Source organism: Pezoporus occidentalis, unplaced genomic scaffold (assembly GCF_034315485.1).
Source record: "Pezoporus occidentalis ecotype Australia unplaced genomic scaffold, CSIRO_AGI_Poc_V1 ctg21, whole genome shotgun sequence".
In the NCBI taxonomy this organism is placed as follows: domain Eukaryota; kingdom Metazoa; phylum Chordata; class Aves; order Psittaciformes; family Psittacidae; genus Pezoporus; species Pezoporus occidentalis.
This window is the reverse complement of record NW_026913964.1, coordinates 6,355,013-6,374,131: the sequence shown is the minus strand read 5'-3', so window position 1 is coordinate 6,374,131 and position 19,119 is coordinate 6,355,013. Positions and strand designations below refer to the sequence as shown.

General features: G+C 38.0%; 1 protein-coding gene and 1 long non-coding RNA gene across 6 annotated transcripts in view; one reads left to right on the top strand and one right to left on the bottom strand.

Moving 5' to 3' along the window:
• LOC134164005 (uncharacterized) overlaps nt 1-6,265 on the bottom strand; it is a 152,779-nt gene extending 146,514 nt beyond the window's left edge. Inside the window, exons 1-2 of the long non-coding RNA XR_009964950.1 lie at nt 6,190-6,265; nt 4,626-4,725 (exon numbers count right to left, since the gene is read on the bottom strand). This is a non-coding gene — a long non-coding RNA (uncharacterized LOC134164005). The remainder of the gene's footprint in view (nt 1-4,625; nt 4,726-6,189) is intronic.
• A 188-nt stretch (nt 6,266-6,453) lies between these two features.
• Nucleotides 6,454-19,119, top strand: part of CDIN1 (CDAN1 interacting nuclease 1) — a 129,401-nt gene continuing 116,735 nt past the window's right edge. Inside the window, exon 1 of one of the 5 annotated variants that reach the window (XM_062619338.1) lies at nt 6,454-6,832. In XM_062619338.1, the coding sequence (XP_062475322.1) occupies nt 6,732-6,832 (101 nt within the window). In that variant the 5' untranslated portion in view covers nt 6,454-6,731. The remainder of the gene's footprint in view (nt 6,833-19,119) is intronic. The other 4 variants (XM_062619337.1, XM_062619335.1, XM_062619336.1 and 1 more) reach the window with 4 other exon arrangements.

Sequence of the window (19,119 nt, the reverse complement as noted above, 5' to 3'; positions counted from 1 at the left end):
CAGTGATTTACTATTCTCCCCTTTCTTCAAAGTATACAGAGGAAAGCAAGTTGTTTTATTTGCAGGAGTCTTGGAATTAAATACTAGAAACAAGCCTTCCAAATACAAGCAAAGTAAAATACAGGAACATGTTACCAATGGAGACTATGAAAACCTCAATATGGAAGTGTACACTGACAAATTAGAAATACTTAGGTATGAGATAGTGAAGTACTTGATACTGTATACTTGATACCAGATCAGTCAAAGATCTGGTTGACTACATAATCTTTTGAGGTTACCTGCATTACACACTTTATGATTCTGTGGTATCATTCAAAGAATATTACAACTCTTTAATGGTGAAAATACTCAATATACTCAGTATGTAATGAAAGGTGAGAATCCTTGGGCAATAAAGTACTATGCATTTTAGAAGAAAAAGTGAGAGACATCTCAGCTATTCAGTTTAAATCCCTGAATAAAAGGTGACAATTGAAATTTTACTAAAAAAAAAAAAATTAAATAATTCAAATTTCCCCAAAATTGTTACATGCTTAAGAGTTCCATTTTGTTGTACAACCTTGATTCAGTCCTTCTGTTTACCTGTATTACAAAACAGTTTTCAAAATTTCTGATCTTCCCACCTTTGCCTCACTTGCATAGAAAATTTCACACCCCTTCAGTACTACATTTTAAACTTTAAATTCAAAATTTAGCTTCATTTATTCTTTACTACATGCTGTCCATGTCATACATACCAAGAATAATCTTATCACCATAGCAGCTTATTGCATCAGCACTAGCATGAAGATACATATTAGCAAATATATTTCAAAAGCTCTCTCGTGTCTATTTTTGAATACGTTTGTGTACGTGTGTATATATATTTTTTTCCATTCAGATGTATGTATGAAAGAAATTAAGTTTGAAAGATTTAGACTTGAACTGTCCACTGCTTTGGGCTCTCCAGTGTAATATGCCTACGACCCGATTTTTCAGAGTACTGTGTTTAGCAGTACTCTGTACATCAAAGGTAAAACTTCCATTAAATTCAGTTCTATTAACAAAGCTTACCATTTAGTGCTGTGAGGCTCTCAAACATAAATCCTTGGCAAAACATATTCAGGATAATCATACTGCTTACTGATTGGCACCTAATTTAGATGCCTAATTTGTGAGGTTAATTCTCCAAGGCTCTGTTACCACTGACAGAAAGAGGTAGCCCTGCTGTCTCTGGCTATGCATACCTATTTCCTCCCATGCGCTGGCACCAACATTCATAAGGCTGTTCAGTGAGCTGGAGTCACAAGTTGACTTACCTGAAAAATAATACTGGTGCGGGGAGAAAGGAGTTTTGCATGACAAGTTATCAGGTGGATCAGCTGATCTGCCTGGCCATGCATGCATACAATCAGCCATATTACTCTGAAACTGGCCAAAGCAGATTGGGATGACCTCTTTAGCCAGCAGCTTATGGCACCTACGTAATTAAATTAGATGCCTGGCACAGAGTTACATGCATGTTGTGTCAAAAAAAAAGCCACATAGAAAGAAAATTCAATCAAATGATGTCTGAGTTTACACAAGAAGTCTGTAACAGAACCAAGGAGAGAATCAGTATTTCCTGGGCAGCAGTTATATTATCTTTACACTTCAATTTTCTGTCTACACTTCCTGCTTCCTTCACTCAGTACATATTTCAAATGAGGCAAAGGTCCTACAGAAAACAACGTAATTCATCACACAACTGCAGGGTTTTCTCTGTACAATGAATAAAGCCAAAATCTCTCAGGGAAAAAGCAGTAATTAATGGTACTTTAACACACAGAGACAAAAAGGGGAAATTAACTTTAAATAATTGAATTTGAAACCAGAAAGGTATTTTCATATAGGTTTCTGTATCTGACTACTGAAAGCTTAAAAAGGCAAATTCAAACGCCAGAAATTTCATCATGTGAAATTACAGTGGAATCAAGCGGCAGGGTCAGAACACTTAGGGCATGTCTTACCATCTTAGTCATAGAAATTGATTTTTAAATAACATCATTTTCAAAAATCTTTTAGAGCTTGTTACAGAAAATACATAAACATGCAGCTTAGCACCATAAAAGTGGCAGAAGTCCATTAAAATTGATGGACTTACAATTGCCCACAGACCAGGCTCTGCGCATATAAAGCAGTGTTTTCAAAACACTGTGAATGCAGACTTTTTTTTTTTTAATTATTTCAACAAGCAAATAAGTATTTTAAAGAAAGATATATTGGGTACACTAACAGTACAGAAAACTAGATTAATTTGCCTCAATGACTTCTGCAATTACGAGGAAAAAAATCTGAAGACACGGAAGGAAAACTATGCCTGCCTGACTTCTTTAATTGGTATTCTGGTATGTATAATCATTCTATTGCTGTCTTGTTCTTCACACTTTTGTGGTATCGAGCAATCCCATGAACACTTTCAGGGAAAAAAAAAGAAACTCATGGTGACTTATTATCATGTGAATTAGCAAAACAGTTAATGTCTAACAGTGATGCAGACCAATTGTTCCATTTTTTATTTGTTTAATACATATGGAGATATCGTAGTTTGTTTCATAATACAATCTCTTTCAGACAGTACATTAAAACCTATGGATATAAATTAGATCATAAATTGAGGGTTCTCCTTGTTTATGAGGTAACTACTGTACCCTGTGGAGGTGTTTATTAGACCTGTTACAGACACATGTGCTACAAATGCCAAATAAGAAGAGCTGAGTTTCACCAAAAAAAAAGTTCTCCATACAAGCGTCTAAATCAACAGATTAGAACACATATATGACTGCTGGCAGTCTTTGCATTAATTTTGTTACAGAAAGCAACACTGATCAAAGATTGTGTCTATGAAGAAACAGGGTGGTAAAATAAAACAGCAGCTGTTAAGGTCATAAAAATCAAATCAAAATTAGCACTTTGTCCATGAATTGATTCCTCATAATATCATACTATAATTACCTACTCTTCTGTGGAGAATAATGAATGATATTTTAACTCTAAACTTGGCTTAAATCACACTATGCAATCACCTTCTTAAGGTAATGTGAGACATCTAGTAATGGCACAGTTAAACTACCAACTAACACAACAAAAAAAACAGACCAAGGGTTCGTTAACTACTGTCCTACACCAACTGTGGCGAAACTACCTGCAAGGAATGATGGTCATTACTGGAAGTCTTCTACTAGGTGTTTTTCTGTCTCCCTGCCTTTATTTCCCCTCTACAGCTTACATGTGCTCTTCCTTTCCCCCCCCCTTCATTTCTCATTCCCAATCACTTCTTTTTCCTAGTTTCTTTCTCTTTAGCCCTCTTCCTTCTTGGAAGGAAACTTAGTTTATATAATTGATGGACTAGAACCTAACCCCAAGGAAAAATGAAGAGTAGCTGCCGCAGGCAGATACCAATGAATGTAAGTAGAACGCAAGCACATAGCTACTTCCTGAGAAGGCTCCCCCAGCATGCAACCATTTGCAGCTCTGAAACTTCCTGAGCCAAAGGAAATTGAAGATCTTCACACTTTTGTGGGTATTTTCTGATGTATTTAATTAGTTATTTACTGAACTTACTACCGCAACATCTTACAATACACATACACAGCTTAATTACACAGGGTCTGATGTTCTATATAGTAAGATTGTAATGGCAGTTTGATTTCTGGGGGAAAAAAAAGTATTTAATGAACTCTTTCTCCTAGAAGTATCTCATTTTTTTCTCACTGTGCTTTTGAGCATTTTCTTGGAAAAGTTTTGTATTAACTAATTTAGGCAGAGTGGCTTATACTTTGCATAGAGAAGTTCTCATCTGTTTTATGTTTCATCATGCAAAATGCTTCTTTGTGACAAAAAAAAAAAAACAGCAGTTCACATCTCTGAAGGCCGTTACCTCATGACAGCATGGTGTCAGCTCCCCTTCATTTCAGTGAACCTTCATGCTAGAAGGTTATTTACTTTTTTTTTTCCTAAATAACCTGGAAATCTACAAAACCTTGTTCCAGTAGGACAGTCTACAAAATTTATATTCAATATACACATAATACATTGTTGTGGTTTAAAACCAGTCAGGCAGCTTGTTCACTCACTCCTCCCCTTCTTGCCCTCCCCGTACTCTGGGAGGGATGGAGAGCAGAATCAAAAAGAATGCAACTCCCACAGGTTGAGATAAGAACAGTTTAGTAACTAAGGTGTAACACAAACCACTGCTGCTACCACCAATGGTGGTAGCATTTCCTACAAAGGAAATAACAAGGGAAGAGAATACATCTCAGCACCCGCCGACCTGTAACTCGCACCACCCCCCAACCCGACCAAGCACCGACCGATACCTCATCCAACCCTGCAGTCCCAGCCCTTCAACGTAACTCTCCGTTACATCCCTGGCAAAGTGGTATGGAATACCTCTTTGGCTAGCTTGGGTCAGGTGTCCTGTCTCTGCTTCCTCCCAGCTTCCCTCCTCCCTGGCAGAGCATGAGCCTCACAAAGTCCTTGGTCAGACTAAAACATCAGTGTTATCAGCTCTGTTCCCAGGCTGAAAGTCAAAACACAACGCTGCACCAGCTACCAAGAAGGAGAAAAACTGACTGCTACTGCTAAACCTAGGACATACATACATCAGATGTTTGCAGTCTGGTCCATACGCTGGTAACTTCATCCTGCAGTTCTTGTAATCTGTTTCATTTCTGTGCAGTGTAGATGGAAGTGTCATTTGATCTATAAATAAAAAAAATTAAAAAAAAATCAAGAAATATATTAGTAAATGAAGTGAACAGAGATAGAGATTATAGATATGAGCATTATGATTTACTAAAAAAAAAAAAAAAAAACACTTTCTCTGGAAATTATGACACAGCAAAGTCAGCAAACCGCTGTTTGTCACTTTTTTTGTTTTCCCCTAAGAAGCAATATTGATTTTTTCTAAAGGAGCAGTAGTAGTGGTAGTAAAGAAGCATGTAATTTTATTTTTTTTTTTAGATCTATTTCAGAAGTCAAAGTCATAATTCTCATCTTTGGAAAGGTAGAGGAACATGACCCTTTCTACGGCCCAAGAAAATTATACCCTTTAAAGCAGATACCGGATTGAAAGAAACACATCCTTCCTTCCCAAACACATTCTCTCCTGCTACCAAGGATACTATGTGATAGAGCTAAAGACAATAGCCTTTACATTAAATAATGCTTTCCTTCAAAATAATGCTCTTTTTTCAGGTTCATGTGGTTGGCTTTTTTTTTTTTTTTTTGTCTCTGAGTGAGGAATGGAATCTATCATTTGGCTTACCTTCACTGGATTTTCCTTGACTGTGGAACAACTAATGAGTTTCAAACATTTATATTTAGGCCATAGTACTAGAAACAGCTGTTCCCAGAAAGGCTCCTGGTTCCAAACAAAAATCCTCCAAGTGACAAAGGGCTCACTGGGGACTGTCAATCTATTAAAACCCAGTCTCACTCCTAAATGACTAACTCGGCTGACATACCCATGCTATTTGTTTTTACTTTTGCAAAAACTTTGTAGTTTCTGGATAGATTTAAACAAACAAACCCCCAAACACTTAAAATGTGATCCTAAAGCTTTCAAGAGAAACCAAGTGAACAAAACCTAGTATCTATATAAATAAAAATAAAAAAATCACAAACCATTTCTTAAGACTTGAAGCAATTTTCATGGACTAAGTGCCATAAAGCTCTAATCTCCACTAGCTGTACACAGTTCATGAATGAGATTAAACTGAAATTAAAGGGAATATTAGTATTTCTCAGAAAACACATGGTTAATTTTCTTTATAGCCTCTAGTTCTTATATGTTGTTTATAAAGCAGCATACCCCTGTAAAAACATGGAACAGAAACTAAGGCTTGCAGCATACTTACTGATACTTTTAACAGTATTTAATAATATCATTTGCTATCAACTTTGAAGTGAATCCAAACACAAAATTGTACGTTTTTTTCTTTAAACTGCACTGGAGCCACTCTTGGGTACATGTGAAAGGCTACAGACTGCTCGGGCCATGTCGGGATCTGCAGCCCCAACCCCACTATTTCACCAGTTATTTGCTCTTTAAACCGGGGAAACAAACAAAAAAAAAACAACAACAACAACAAAAGTCATTTCCAACTGACTTCTGGAAACGGCCTTGAAAATTATACTCTAAAACTGCAACACGGCGAGGCTTACATCCCCTACCCCGGGCAGCCGCAGCGGGTGCCCACCGCCCACGGCAGCCCGGACCAGCAATGCCCTGTGCCTTCCCGGCGCCTTCCGCCTTCGCAGCGTCAACCCAAGGAACGGCTCGTAGTGCGCAAAGACGCGCATGACACCGGCCATGAGGCACCAGGATCCTCCTCCGCCACAGGCGAGGCAATCCCCGCGTTTCGCGCAGAGAACACCTATCCCTGCCCCAAAGAAACGCCATTTCCGCGGACGGCGATACCACCTTCCCCGCTCCCGCCTGAGCGGCTGCGCAGACCCGAACAGCGCGGGATGGCGGCTTTCCCCGCCCCCCCTCCGGCCGAGCCGCGGGGCGGAGCTCCGGGAAACAGCGGCTGCCGCTGCCTCCGGGTGCTTCGGCCCCGGGCTTGCAGCAAAGGCCTCCCTGGGGTAACCGTGACCCCTCACCCTTTTGTCACTGGCCGTCTGCTTCGCGGTGCCGGCGGCTGCAGCGGCGCAGTTCGTTCCGTTCGTTCCTCCCGGCGCCCTGAGGCTGGGCGGCGCGAAGCATGAAGCTGACCAAAGCTCAGTACGATGAAATAGCGCAGTTCCTGGGGCACGTGCAGCCCACCCGGCAGAGCCTGAGGAAGCTGAAGGAGAAGTTCCCTAGGTAAGTGCTTCCTGCTCTCCGGGGCCGCTGCCCAGCGCGGGGCGGGCCGCTCGGGCTCCGGGTCCCGGCCTGAGAGCTCGCTGCGGGCAGGCAAGGGCTCCGCAGGGGTAGCTCCGCCAGCTCCAGCAGGTGCCCCCAGTTCCAGGCCCCAGACGGTACAAAATCACTTGGACACGCACACGGTCATCGACGGCAAGCTGCAGCTCACTGAAACTGCTGCTGGGAGGACGGTCCTTATCACCTGTGGCCTGTGAAGCTGGAACAAAATAAAGAACGTTTTCCCATCTTCTGCCACATGTCCAAATAAAAGCTCTCAGATCCCTTCATAAGGCATTATGGACACCAAGTAGATCTTACATCAGCGAAGCCTTAAAGTTTAGGCCATTCTTCTATGGCTGAGACAAGGTTGTAATCCAGCCTGTCATACTGTTGCCCCGTGTCTTGGGAAGAAGGGCTTTCCAGACCCATAATTCTTTACATGGTGCTCCTCTCTAGTTGAAATGTGGAAAAGAGGTCATCTTATATGTGAGCGTTCATCCACTTCCTCTCCAGAGCTGCGTTCAGAATTGTCAAAGACATTTGCAAATGACCATAGGCTACTATCAGAAGATGTGCATGACAGAATGTGCTCTCTGCACTGATCTTCATTGCCAGAATTTGCTTACTACCAACCGCAGCAGAGTTAGAGAGGACATGTTACAAGGTTCTCTTTGTTCAGATTTGTTCAGATTCTCTTTGGTCAGATTTGGGTGAGAAACCAGATTGGGTTCTATGGAGAAAGGAGTGGTGCTGTCTTTAAAATAACAGAAATAAGAAAAGTATTTTTTAAAGGGTGGTGCTTACTTTGGAGAGAGAGAGAAAATAAGTAAACCAGAAATTCTTTCCCATGATTCCTGAGTGAGCATTACTATTCTTACCACAGGTGTGGCTGAGGAAACTGAAGCCATGTGTAACTTGCAGTAAGTGGATGAAAAGCCATTGTGAACTTAGGCTTTTAAATTGTCCAGTGAAATCTCCTTCTTTTCAGGACAGTCTGTAATGTAGTTAAAGATCAAGCTGTTCTAGAGAAGAAATGATGGTAAAGCAATGTAGTTGGGTCAGTGGGTTCATGGAGTCCAGTACTTCTACAACTTGGAAGAACTCTTGCTGTGACAGCCTATGTCTAAGGAGCTTAGATTTGGCTTTATCACTTTAGTACTAATGAAATGAGAATTTGTGTATATGTATGTGTGAGTGTGTGCATGCACACACATGTGCTTAGTCTCTTTTTCTAGTCTCCTTATAAAGCTGTCTTGAAAGATTAGAATTTGGGTTCATTTGCCAGGTCAGTTACTGTGTGTAGAAACCTGCTTCCAAGATATACAGAGATATGTGAGTGTCTGTAATAGGGAAAATAAGTCTGTCAGAAAAAGACCAGGCCTTGCCACTGATACATTTTACCTCCTAGTCCATTCCTTTGATGCTGCAACAGATCCATTGACTCTTCGGCTTCAGAACTTGATGACTCCTGTGTGCCGTCTTAAGTGCAAAAGAGGAGGCTTTTTCCATTGTGTGGTCTGTAACTGTGGAGCAAGTTTCTTTTAATCTGGAGCCTGTGTCATTCAGTTCTAGCATGAGAAGGATCTGATTGGACTTTTGGCTGCTTTTTTTCTTTATGAAAACCAAAATCAGACAAGCCAAACCCTCATCCCACCCACCCCAATTTCTGATTCAATCTTTTTAAGAAAATATTTCAGAATCTGCCGTGGCACTTGCAAGGTGATGAAGGTGTCCATAACCGGTTTATCATTATTATATGGAAATGGTTGCTGATTCAAACTGGAAAGCACTAACATCTGTAATAGCTGCTTTCCACCTTGCACTTTCAATCTTTCCCTGGGAAGGATCAGTATTCCACTGGTAATGCAATACATAAATTCACAGTTTTCAAGTATTTCTGGTTCCTACTGCCTCATAGATCTTGACAGTCTTTAGATTTCTGCATTAATCTGCTCAGGTTTTTTTCTGATACTGTTTTACCTGTTGGTTCCTTCCTTGGTCTGTTGTGTTTCTTGAAGAGTCACAGCTTATGCTCTTTATTTGTATTAAGTATCCTTCACATTTTGTTATGGGCCTGCTCTTGCTCTGCAGTTTCTCCCTAAGAGTAATTTGTAATTTGTTTAAAACAATTGCCACAATTTAGTGTATATAGGTATGCTGTACGGTGACTGCCACCATGACCTGTGAATCTAAATAATTTTTAACAGGGTAGTTTGTTCTTTACTATATTATCGAACTATTTCAGGAGGTGAGGTTATTGCTTCAAAAGGTTATTGCCATATGACTTACTAATGTCAAGTAGTCAAAATTAGGCTGCTTTTAATACTGTTTTCTAAGTATCTTTATACAAGCATTGAGACCTTTTTTTTTTTTCACAATTCTGTAACATTGCAGACAACATGGTTTAGTCTGCTTTGCTTAAAACAGAGTTATTTTGCAAAAATGCAAATTCAGGAATCAAATCACTGGTTTGGTGGTGTTGGTATTTTTTTTCCATTGATACTGCACTTTGTATTCCATGTGTGGCCGTTACCAGTGTATTTATTCTTAAGGTGTTTGTTACATGCTTAGCAGTTGTCTTCTGGTGTGTTCATGTTTAACAGTAGGATTTTTGGATGACCTGAGGATTATCTAAATGTAATTTTGAGCACTAAGCACGATAAATCAGTGCCAGTATTGGATGATTAATGTATAGTTCCTTTGAGCTTCTTAACGTGTATTCTACTGGCCCAATAATTCTGTATATTGTGTTGTGCTCTTCTAAAGTGTACCACGTTTCTGCTTTGTTTCTCACCAGAATTTATCTACTTGTTAATAATTTGTGTTTATCCTTGTAATTTCTGTCTTCTGCTTTCTTTAGCCATGTGCTTATGTTCTTCTGTGATACTGTTCTTCTCAATGAGACCTAGTGTCTAAATTGGATTACCCATTGTAGAAAGTGTAGGGTAATGCAGGAAATGCTGCAAGAAAGTTACAATCTCTTAATTTTCAGTGCTTTTCTACTAGTCCAATTTCCCTTCCAGTACCCTCACTTTCATTCCTGTGAAAGAATCTTTTTTTTTTTTTTGAGCCTTTCTCAGTGCAACGTGTGTTTTTTAGAGAGTTTCAAAGTACTAGGATTTTAAAGTATTAGAATTTATAGCAGCTGCTCTGTGCAGGTTCATGGATATACTGCCCAATTTTGTTCCTTCTGTGAAAGCTTCCTTCCTAGTGAGCAGGAAGAGCTTTTTTGACAGCAGAAAGGCAAGGGAAGATAGCGTAACTGTGAGAGAATAACTTTTTTTTTATTATTATTTCCTTCTTCCTTTTTTCTTTTCCCAGTACTCAAGAGAAAAACAATTCATATTGATATACTTGATATTTGAGAATGGGTATTTGGTTTTAACATCTGTAACTTCATGTTAGATTAGTGGAATGTGCAGTCTTTGTTCCCAGAGCATATTAGGTGATGCATGTTCCTCTACATTCATGACCTGTCTTCTTCACTACTTCATATCACTGAGGTTATCCAGCAGTACTGATAAGCCTAAAGTGGTTGCAGTGGGAAACTTCTTTTTATTTCTTTCCAGTTCTGTATTCTGGCACCTGCTCCTAATGTAGCCTGGAGATTGAGTCAAGGTGGAAGGAGAATTCTCTGTCCTCTGCTCTAGTGCTCCTTAGAGCTGCTGTACCCAGAAAGGAGGACTGTCAGTGAAGCTCAAGAGCAGAGGGCAGCTGGCTGTCTATGCGGCTTTCAGAGCTCTAAGATCAGGACTTAAGCATAGGTGTATTAGGTAAATCTTATCTATAAGCAGGCAACCTGCTGGTGTGTGACACATTAGTTGTGCTCTGTGCTGCATGGAAAGGCTCTTATCATAGCAAAACTGACATAATTTTTCTAACTTCTGCTCTCCCTGCTCTTCTGAATAATTGGTTAATTCTTCTGGAAAACAGAGGAGGTAGCCTGTTTTTTCTTTACTCTGCAAACACTGTTACAGTAAATCTCATTTAGCAAGTTTTGTGTCTGTGCGTGCTAGAAACATTTCTTTTACAAAGAAACACAGTATAAAGGCACATTTCAAGTTCCCTCTAATTTTCTATATGTTCTCACTACTTAGCAATGGAATAGATTCATGCTCTGGCTATATAAACCACCTCATTGATTTTGGTAGGCCAGCTCATGAGAGAAAAGAAAGTGGACATTACTTAGGAGATGCAGAGATTTGGAGGGAGGTGCTTAATGGCCACTGGTGGCTTTCCACTCTATTTTGAAGTGGCAAATACTCTGAATTTGTGTTCTATGTTTAAATATTGTGGGACATATAGCTTAAGCAATTATGAGAATGGTAGATTTTTAAAGATTTGTATTTAATTTTTCTTTTATGTTAGACTTTAAACGAAGTTTTACACTACTGTATGTTTTTGTCTATTATATGTAGCAAAAGCCTAGTATTATTTAAAATTTGTTATGTACTTAAAGCTGCATTTAACCTCACAGGTAAACAGATTGATAATAGCTGAGAAAGAAGGCTTGGCTCATTATTTAAAAAATAAAATTTTTCAGAAATTCACTACAATAAAATGTAGCATATTCAAAATCACCTTAAAATGAAATAAAAATTCACTATACAAAGTAGTTATATGAGCTGTGAACTGATATTGTTCCCTTTGGAAAGATGTTCTTGCAGTTTGAACCTTTGCTAGGAAATCTGCAGTATTACGGCTTTGATAAGATAAACCAGAGGGTGGTAGAGGTTTTCTCTTTTCACTTAAAAGCCAGTGAACAAGCCTGAATGAACTTGTAACTGGTGGGATTTGGTATGTCTTGTTAAAAAACTGTTTGCTTATGCTGTGACTCTAAATAGGAAGGGTACTAATCCTCTCCTGTAATACAAGGTATTGTGTGACAGAAATTAACTAAATCAGTATATAACTCAGGAGAACTTTGTCTCCTCCATTATTCATTAGGTTAAACATAAGTTACTGATTTAAAAGCGAGCTATTGAGAGCAGTGGAAGCTTTCAAAGTAGAATGTGAAAAAGTATTTTTGCTCACTGGGGGCTCTGCAATACTATCAGACAGGATTTAAGCAGAAAATTCTTCTGTTGGCACATGTAAGTTCTACGTCTTCAGGACACAGGTTCCTTCTGGATTTGTTTGAAAAGAGATGGAGGGGTTTTTTCAGTTGTTTGCATGTTATCTTTTAACTAAAAAGAAGAAGACTTGTTAAGCACATGTCAACATGAAAGTTAATTTTGAGGGAAGTCCACTGTAATTTTCCATTATGATTTTTCCAAGTGTAATCATCCTCTTCCTTGCAAGCATTCCCATATATGTTGTCTATCCTAGCAAAATACAAAGTTATTTTAAAGGCTAGTCTTGAAATTCCACTTGAAATGTCCAACTAAATGGTTGTACTTTCTGAATATTTTTCTGAATGCTGGTGAGTCTCTACCTTCTCTCTTAACCTTTTCCCCTTCCAGTGGGGAAATGCTACCATAGAATCATAGAATAGTTAGGGTTGGAAAGGACCTTAAGATCATCTAGTTCCAACCCCCCTGCCGTGGGCAGGGACACCTTACACTAAATCGTATCACCCAAGACCTTGTCCAACCTGGTCTTGAACACTGCCAGGGATGGAGCATTCACAACCTCCCTGGGCAACCTATTCCAGTGCCTCACCACCCTAACAGGGAAGAATTTCCTTCTTATATCCAATCTAAACTTCCCCTGTTTAAGTTTTAACCCGTTACCCCTTGTGTACAGTTCATTTTATAAAGAAAAAACAATCACACAGAACAGGACATACTAAACTTGTGAGATTCATTTTGGCTGAGTAAAGGGAAAGGCTTTTTGGCCTTGAAGAATTTATACAAATCACTCAGAAACCAATCCTGTATCTTCTTAAGATTCGATGGTGAAACACAATGTTTGGGGGAACCTTTTAAAGCAGGTGTGGAAACTAGTTCCCTATAATTTGAAAGTTCATTATGAGTCTATTGTAGTTGTGTGCTAGGTGCTCTTGTTTAATACATAAGAAAATAAAGAGAGAAAGAAAGATAAAAGAAAAATACAAAGATAAAAGGTAAAAATAAAGGGTAGGAAAAAGATTTAAAAAATTAAAAGGAGAAAAATACAGATGAGGGAAAGGAGAGAAAAGTGAGAGAAAAGCAAGAGGAAAGAGGAGTGGGAAAGGGAGAAAAAAAGAAAAATTTAAAAAGCAAAATAGAACAGGAAAGAAAAAAAGAAAAATAAGTGAAAGAAAAAAGAGAGGGAAAGAAGGAGAGGAATTAAGAGGGAAAAAAAAAGATAAAATCCTTTTATATGTCAAATCTGGGGCAGTTGTCTTGGTCACAGTGTGCATTCATGAAGCTTAGTTCGGTTGTACTTTTTGCCACTTCACAAATTCCATGGTTGTGATAATCAGCAGTAGGATAGCAATATAAGTCTTGTGGCATTTTTTTTTTTTTTTATTTCATTCTAAAGCAAGCTTGATGTCATCAGACAGTCCAACATATGTGTGTAGATTTAAGGGCTAGATTATGGTGGTTGTTAAGGAAGGATGAAGTGGAAGTTTTAACTCTGACCATATGTGCATTTTAATTGACTTGTGGATTTTAGGATACCATTATATTCATGTTGCTTGTACTTAAGGACAATGATGATAAAAATGGTAATTCTTGGTTGTATTTCAGAATCAGTTCCATACTGCATCATTCTTCTGAAGCCTGCAAACAAGTCTAGGGTAGAGTTTTATGAGCCTAGAGGAGGATTTGCTACATCAGAGGGGAAAATATTTTATTCATGCATTGTTTTTTGGACAATCATATTCTGGGCTATATTACAATGGCACGATAAATCGCTGAATACACTGTCTGCTGAATATGACCTCACCATGAAAAATTTGATGCATTAGTGTAGGAAAGGTTGGAATATATCAACCTTAGCTGACAAGGGACTTTGAATTTTGACCTAACACAGATGACCGTTGTGTGCAATAAAAGTGAGTTTAATCTCCAGGTCAAGATTGAGGTGAATGGTACGGCAGTGTGGATTGGCTTGCACTGACTATGGCTGTATCACATCTAGAAAGCAAAGAAATCCAAGGTCTTTGCATTTCAAAGTACCAAATGCTTGTTTACCTAAAGTTTACTTATATCTGTTATACCACCTTCAGAAACTGTGCTGTACTGTAGACAGCTAACTCTTCAGCAGCTGTGGACTAATTCATTTGAAGCTCAATGTTTCTGAATAAGCATGAGGTACGTATATTCTACTCCTATCATTGAATAGGTAAACTAAAAAAAATTCCTCCTCTAGCATGTAGATGAAAGACTGTCAAGGATATTGCCTTGCTATGAAAAGGGCAAAGTCTAGAAGCTTTATTTCTTTGACAGCTAACCTGTCTTTGGAACATCGGAAGTTTATTTCTAAGTGGCTTATGCTTTTAGGAAGAACACAATTAAGAGAGCTCTGATACGATTCACTAGGCAAATACAAAGAAAAAGGGTCCTTTTGAGCACTCTCTTGCTGTAAAAGGTATTTGATCAAAGAAGCTAAGTTACAAAATGTTTTGGAGGTTGTCTAGGTTACATAATAAAGATGTATAGATGAATTTAAATAAAAGATTGTCGTGTTTTATAGTAGTCACAAACAAAATCTGTCTTTTTAACTGGCTGGTGTTCCAGAAGTGCTGTTCTGCTAACATACTAATGGTGCATGCCCTGAATGCTTTACACAGATAAGAGTGGTAGCAGTGGTACTGTGGGAAGGAGGGAGTTCTCTTTAAATCAGCCAGGAAAAAAAAAGAAGTTTTGAGACTAATAGAAAGAACCTCTACTCCTTTAATAGAGCCTGCAAAATATATTCTCCAGGACTGATCAGCTCTGAAGGCTCTAGAGGTTTGATGATTGGAATGGCAGGAAATCACGCTTTCAGGACATAACGGATTGACTAGGCCATCCATCATTTGTTAGCATGCGCTGAAACACTGGGTTTGTGTGCAGAGGTCTGTGATTTAGTAAATACTTGGGAGATGAATAGAGCTTACACACAAGGGAAGATATTGCTGTCCTTCAGTAGCCTTAGACACAGATCCCTGCTGAGAAGGCCGTCTGACAGCAGCTCATCAGTAACTGGCCTGTCACAGTCAGTGATGCCCACCAGCCATCCCCAGTATATTAAATGCATTTTTAATATCTGCTTCAGTAGATTTAATGAAGAAAATTTAGTTTCCATACTCTGATCACTGCTTCCTCGAGTGTTTTAAAGCATGGAGTGAAGCACTTCCAAGAAAGGAACTGTCCTGATACCTGGAGGAGTTGATTGAAAATGAAACAGAATGCAAGCAGGAGTGTTATTATCCAAACAGCTTCCTTAAAGCAAAACAAAAATGTTTGGGAAAAGCAGTGATCTCCTTAGAAACAATTGACCCTCCCGCAGAGGGATCTTATGGAGCAGGCTGTACAGCAGCAGAGATGCAGTGCTGCAAAAGGTGTGTGCACAGTGGTTCTGTTCAGTGTGGCTGGCCTTGCCAAAAGATTTTAACTGCATTTCCTACACTTTCAGATGTCAGTACTTGAATCAGGTCATCATTGTGTCTGGCTTTCCAAGTTCTGAGAAGAGGAAAGTAGCTATGAATGGAAGAAATGGAGTAGATGACATTTTTAATAACTAACGTAGCTTTTGGTGTTTTGGTTTTGGCGTTTTTTTGTGCGGGATGTAGTTGGTGAAAATCATTGTAGCATTCTGTGGAATTATTTAAACTGATATGGGGAAGAAACAATAAGACACAGTGGAAAATAAAACTTGCTGCTTTTTTTTTTTTTTTTTTTACTTAGCAGGCTCATCACAAATTATTCAGTAGTGATATTGTAAGGATTGTATGGAATTATTTTTTAACTTTGTAGGAAATAAGATCATTTACTGTCTATGTATATAGATAAACTTCATAGTTGTTTGAATTTCCTGGGAACTTTCAAAGGAAACTTCTGTTTACATAAAGTCAAATGTTTGTTTTCATTTTGTAACGAGATTCAGTGCTTGTAATATTTACTTCAAGACAGCAAGACAAGCAACTTGATCTTGTTTTAAACATCTACTTGAAACATTCACTTCTTGAGCTTTTTCTTCCCTCAGGAATCCATTCTGTGTTCACAGAAGAGAAAGCAAGTGCTGAATGAGACCTATAAATTTGATTATGTGTCAAAACAGTAATGTATTAAATACATATTATAAAAATTTAAGATGTGTCCTAAACACTTACATTTTTATAACACATGACAATATTAAATAATACATTTTCTTGTTAGCATCTGTTTGCTGTCACTGTTGGCAGGACCTGTGATTTATTACTTAAATTAATGACTACAACCATTTTGGTCCTGATGTGTGCCCCATAGCTTACCACATTACTTTATAAAATAACTTATATTCTTCTGTGAGAGTGATTTTTTCAATTGTTTATACAAGTTCCTGGTGAAAATGCCTTATCTATTTGCAACATGAAAGTCTCAGAAGCTAGCATTGTACTTCAAACTGAGTGAAATAATGGTAAAGATAAATTTCTGGAAGAATATGGAATGCAGTAACTGATCCTACTAAAACTGACTTCTAAGACAAGCCTGATAGAGTATTGTTTCAAAAAAAAGCCAACAGCATTGGAAGAGGAGTGAAAAAATACCACTCAGTTTTCTTCAGATCCAGTGATGCTTAAAAGCCTTGTTCATTTGTTTGTTTGACTAATTGGTACCATACAAGTAGATTTCAAACTCCTATTGGCATGGTAAGATTTCATGCTCTATCCTTACTTTTCAGTTTGTATTTCATGGAGTCCTTGTCCATGGACTTCAAATGAAGAATTCAAAGTGAATGAACTTCTTGTCAGCAGGCTTAAATTTGCCAAATAGGAATCTCTGCCTGTTGTGGGAAAAATGTTTTTGACTTCTGAACCACTTAGGTTAAAAACTTCAGTTCTGTCAGCAGCTAAAGCATTTTCATCTGTCTTACTGTTTCTTTTCATACATGTTTTTTGTTTTTTTTTGGGGGGGCTTTTTTAATTCTAGTGTTTGCAACATTTTGAATGTGATAGTGATATGTACGAGATATATTATCACTTCCAGTGCACACTGCAGGATACCCAGTAGCCTGATTGATAGTGACAGTCTCATTGCTTTACGCTGGAGAATTCTTAAACTTCAGTCCCCTGCTTTATCCTCCTCATGTGAATAGCGTATTTAAGTGTTACTGTCCATGTAAAATGTCATAAGTTCAGGATGTGGTGCTGAAGAGGACTTTATTGTTTGGGTGCATGTCCTCTGTTTGCATATCTATATCTAGGCCTGCATGGTCTCAGAAGCATTTGATAGCATTGATTCCCAGATACCTCCAGAAGCTTCAGTACTGAGTAAAATGTCCTAAGGTAGCACACATTCTTCTTCCACAGAAAGGAGAATATTGTCAAATCTTTTGAGTAAGAAGCGTGTGATAGCAAAGGTAGCCTCTTGCGTAATGCAGCCTGTCCAAAACTTTTTCAAAGCCAACATGAAAACTATGACCAAAATGGACATAATGCTGCTGTGACTGAATAATAAAGGGTCTTTTGGAGTTCCTTTTTGTGTATTGAGAAACCAGACAATAATAAAGACACCATGTATCTCTGTTTCCATTTGTAGTTGGCTAGGAGATGGCAAAACTTACCATCAGTCCACTCTTGATACTGGTATTGTCCATTTTTTTATTGCAGTTCTTCTGTGGAATGCAGATATGCATTATGAGGCTACAAGTGGTGCAAAGTACAATAACTGGAGAGTGAGTGCAAGTTCCTGCAGATTAAACGGCTCTTGAACATAAGCCATTTCCAGCATTAATATAAAATGCAGGTTGTCAGTGCTGTTGTCCTTCAGTTTTCAAAACACCTGAACAATACGTCTTCCTAGAGAATTGCATTGTCTTGGGTACACAAAATATTAAAAGATAACTCGTAAGCTAGATTTCTGGTTCTTACAGGGTTTGAAAAGGAATTTTTTTTTTTTAACAATTGGCAGGTACTCCTATAGGCCAAGCAAATTCCATTCTAAATACAGTATTTAATGACTCATTGCAATAAGTTATCTGACACAGGAATATATTCTTCTTTATCCTATTATTAGAAAGAGAGGAATTTAATTATTGACCAAAAAAAAGAAATCAGACTACATTGTTTATCTCATTTGTATTGTGTTACTTTGACATCAATGGTCTGAAAAAGGAAAACGGTCCTTATGGAATAAATGCATGGCTTCAGTCTAAAAATTTTTCTAGCCATATCTATCTGTTTGGTACATCCTTTGAATTTGCAGCAGTTTTTCTCAAACAAATCCCATTGGTTGCCCAACACCTATTATCCACAAGTTTCCTGCTTACATGTTTTGTTTTAATTAACTGTTCAGACACAGACCTCACCTGTGATTAGCAATCATTCTTACAAATTACTACTTCTGTGGGTTTGGGGTTTCTGGATTGAGAATTTTTCTGATGTATCTGAGTATAGATGCTTGCCATTCCAACGTTTTACATCTCAGTAATTAAAAAATGTTATTCAAATGTGTCAGGTATGGTGTAGAAATTAATATATTTTTATGTGGACAGGTCTGGGGTGGTCAACATGTATCACATGTTAATCGTTTGCTTTAGTTTATTTTGTAATTCTCAACTCTTTAGCCTCTTTATCAATGATACATATATTTCTCTCTCAGTGGAACTTTGCATTGGTGGATCAGAATGTTTACTGAATTAATCAGTTAAAATTATTAAAATATGCAGTGGAAAGCAATGTGCTTAGCTAATGTGCTTCTGATACTAAATGCAAGTAAAAGGATATGCAGACATGGAGTCATTTGTTATATTTTAGTATATGAAGCAATAGCTGTGTAAACTTTAACCTCGTAATTTTGCAAGTTCCACTTTATCATGTAGCTGTAAAAGGTAATCAAAATAAATCATGGAAGATGAAGAAATATTTTCTAGGGCTTTCTGTGTGCTTTCAGAAGTGGCACTTGATCCATGAAATTTTAGTAAGCATATTAAATAATACAATATGATGTGCGACATGTCAGGTCTGATATATTATTTTGTATAGGACATTTATACAACATATGGTGAGCTGCTATGTGAACAGCTCAATGACTAAATTATGTTAATCTTCCTTGCCATATTTACTTTTCATTTTAAAAAAACAGCATTTTCAAATTTTTATTTTACTTTTTTGATCATGGGTAGGTATAAGAAAG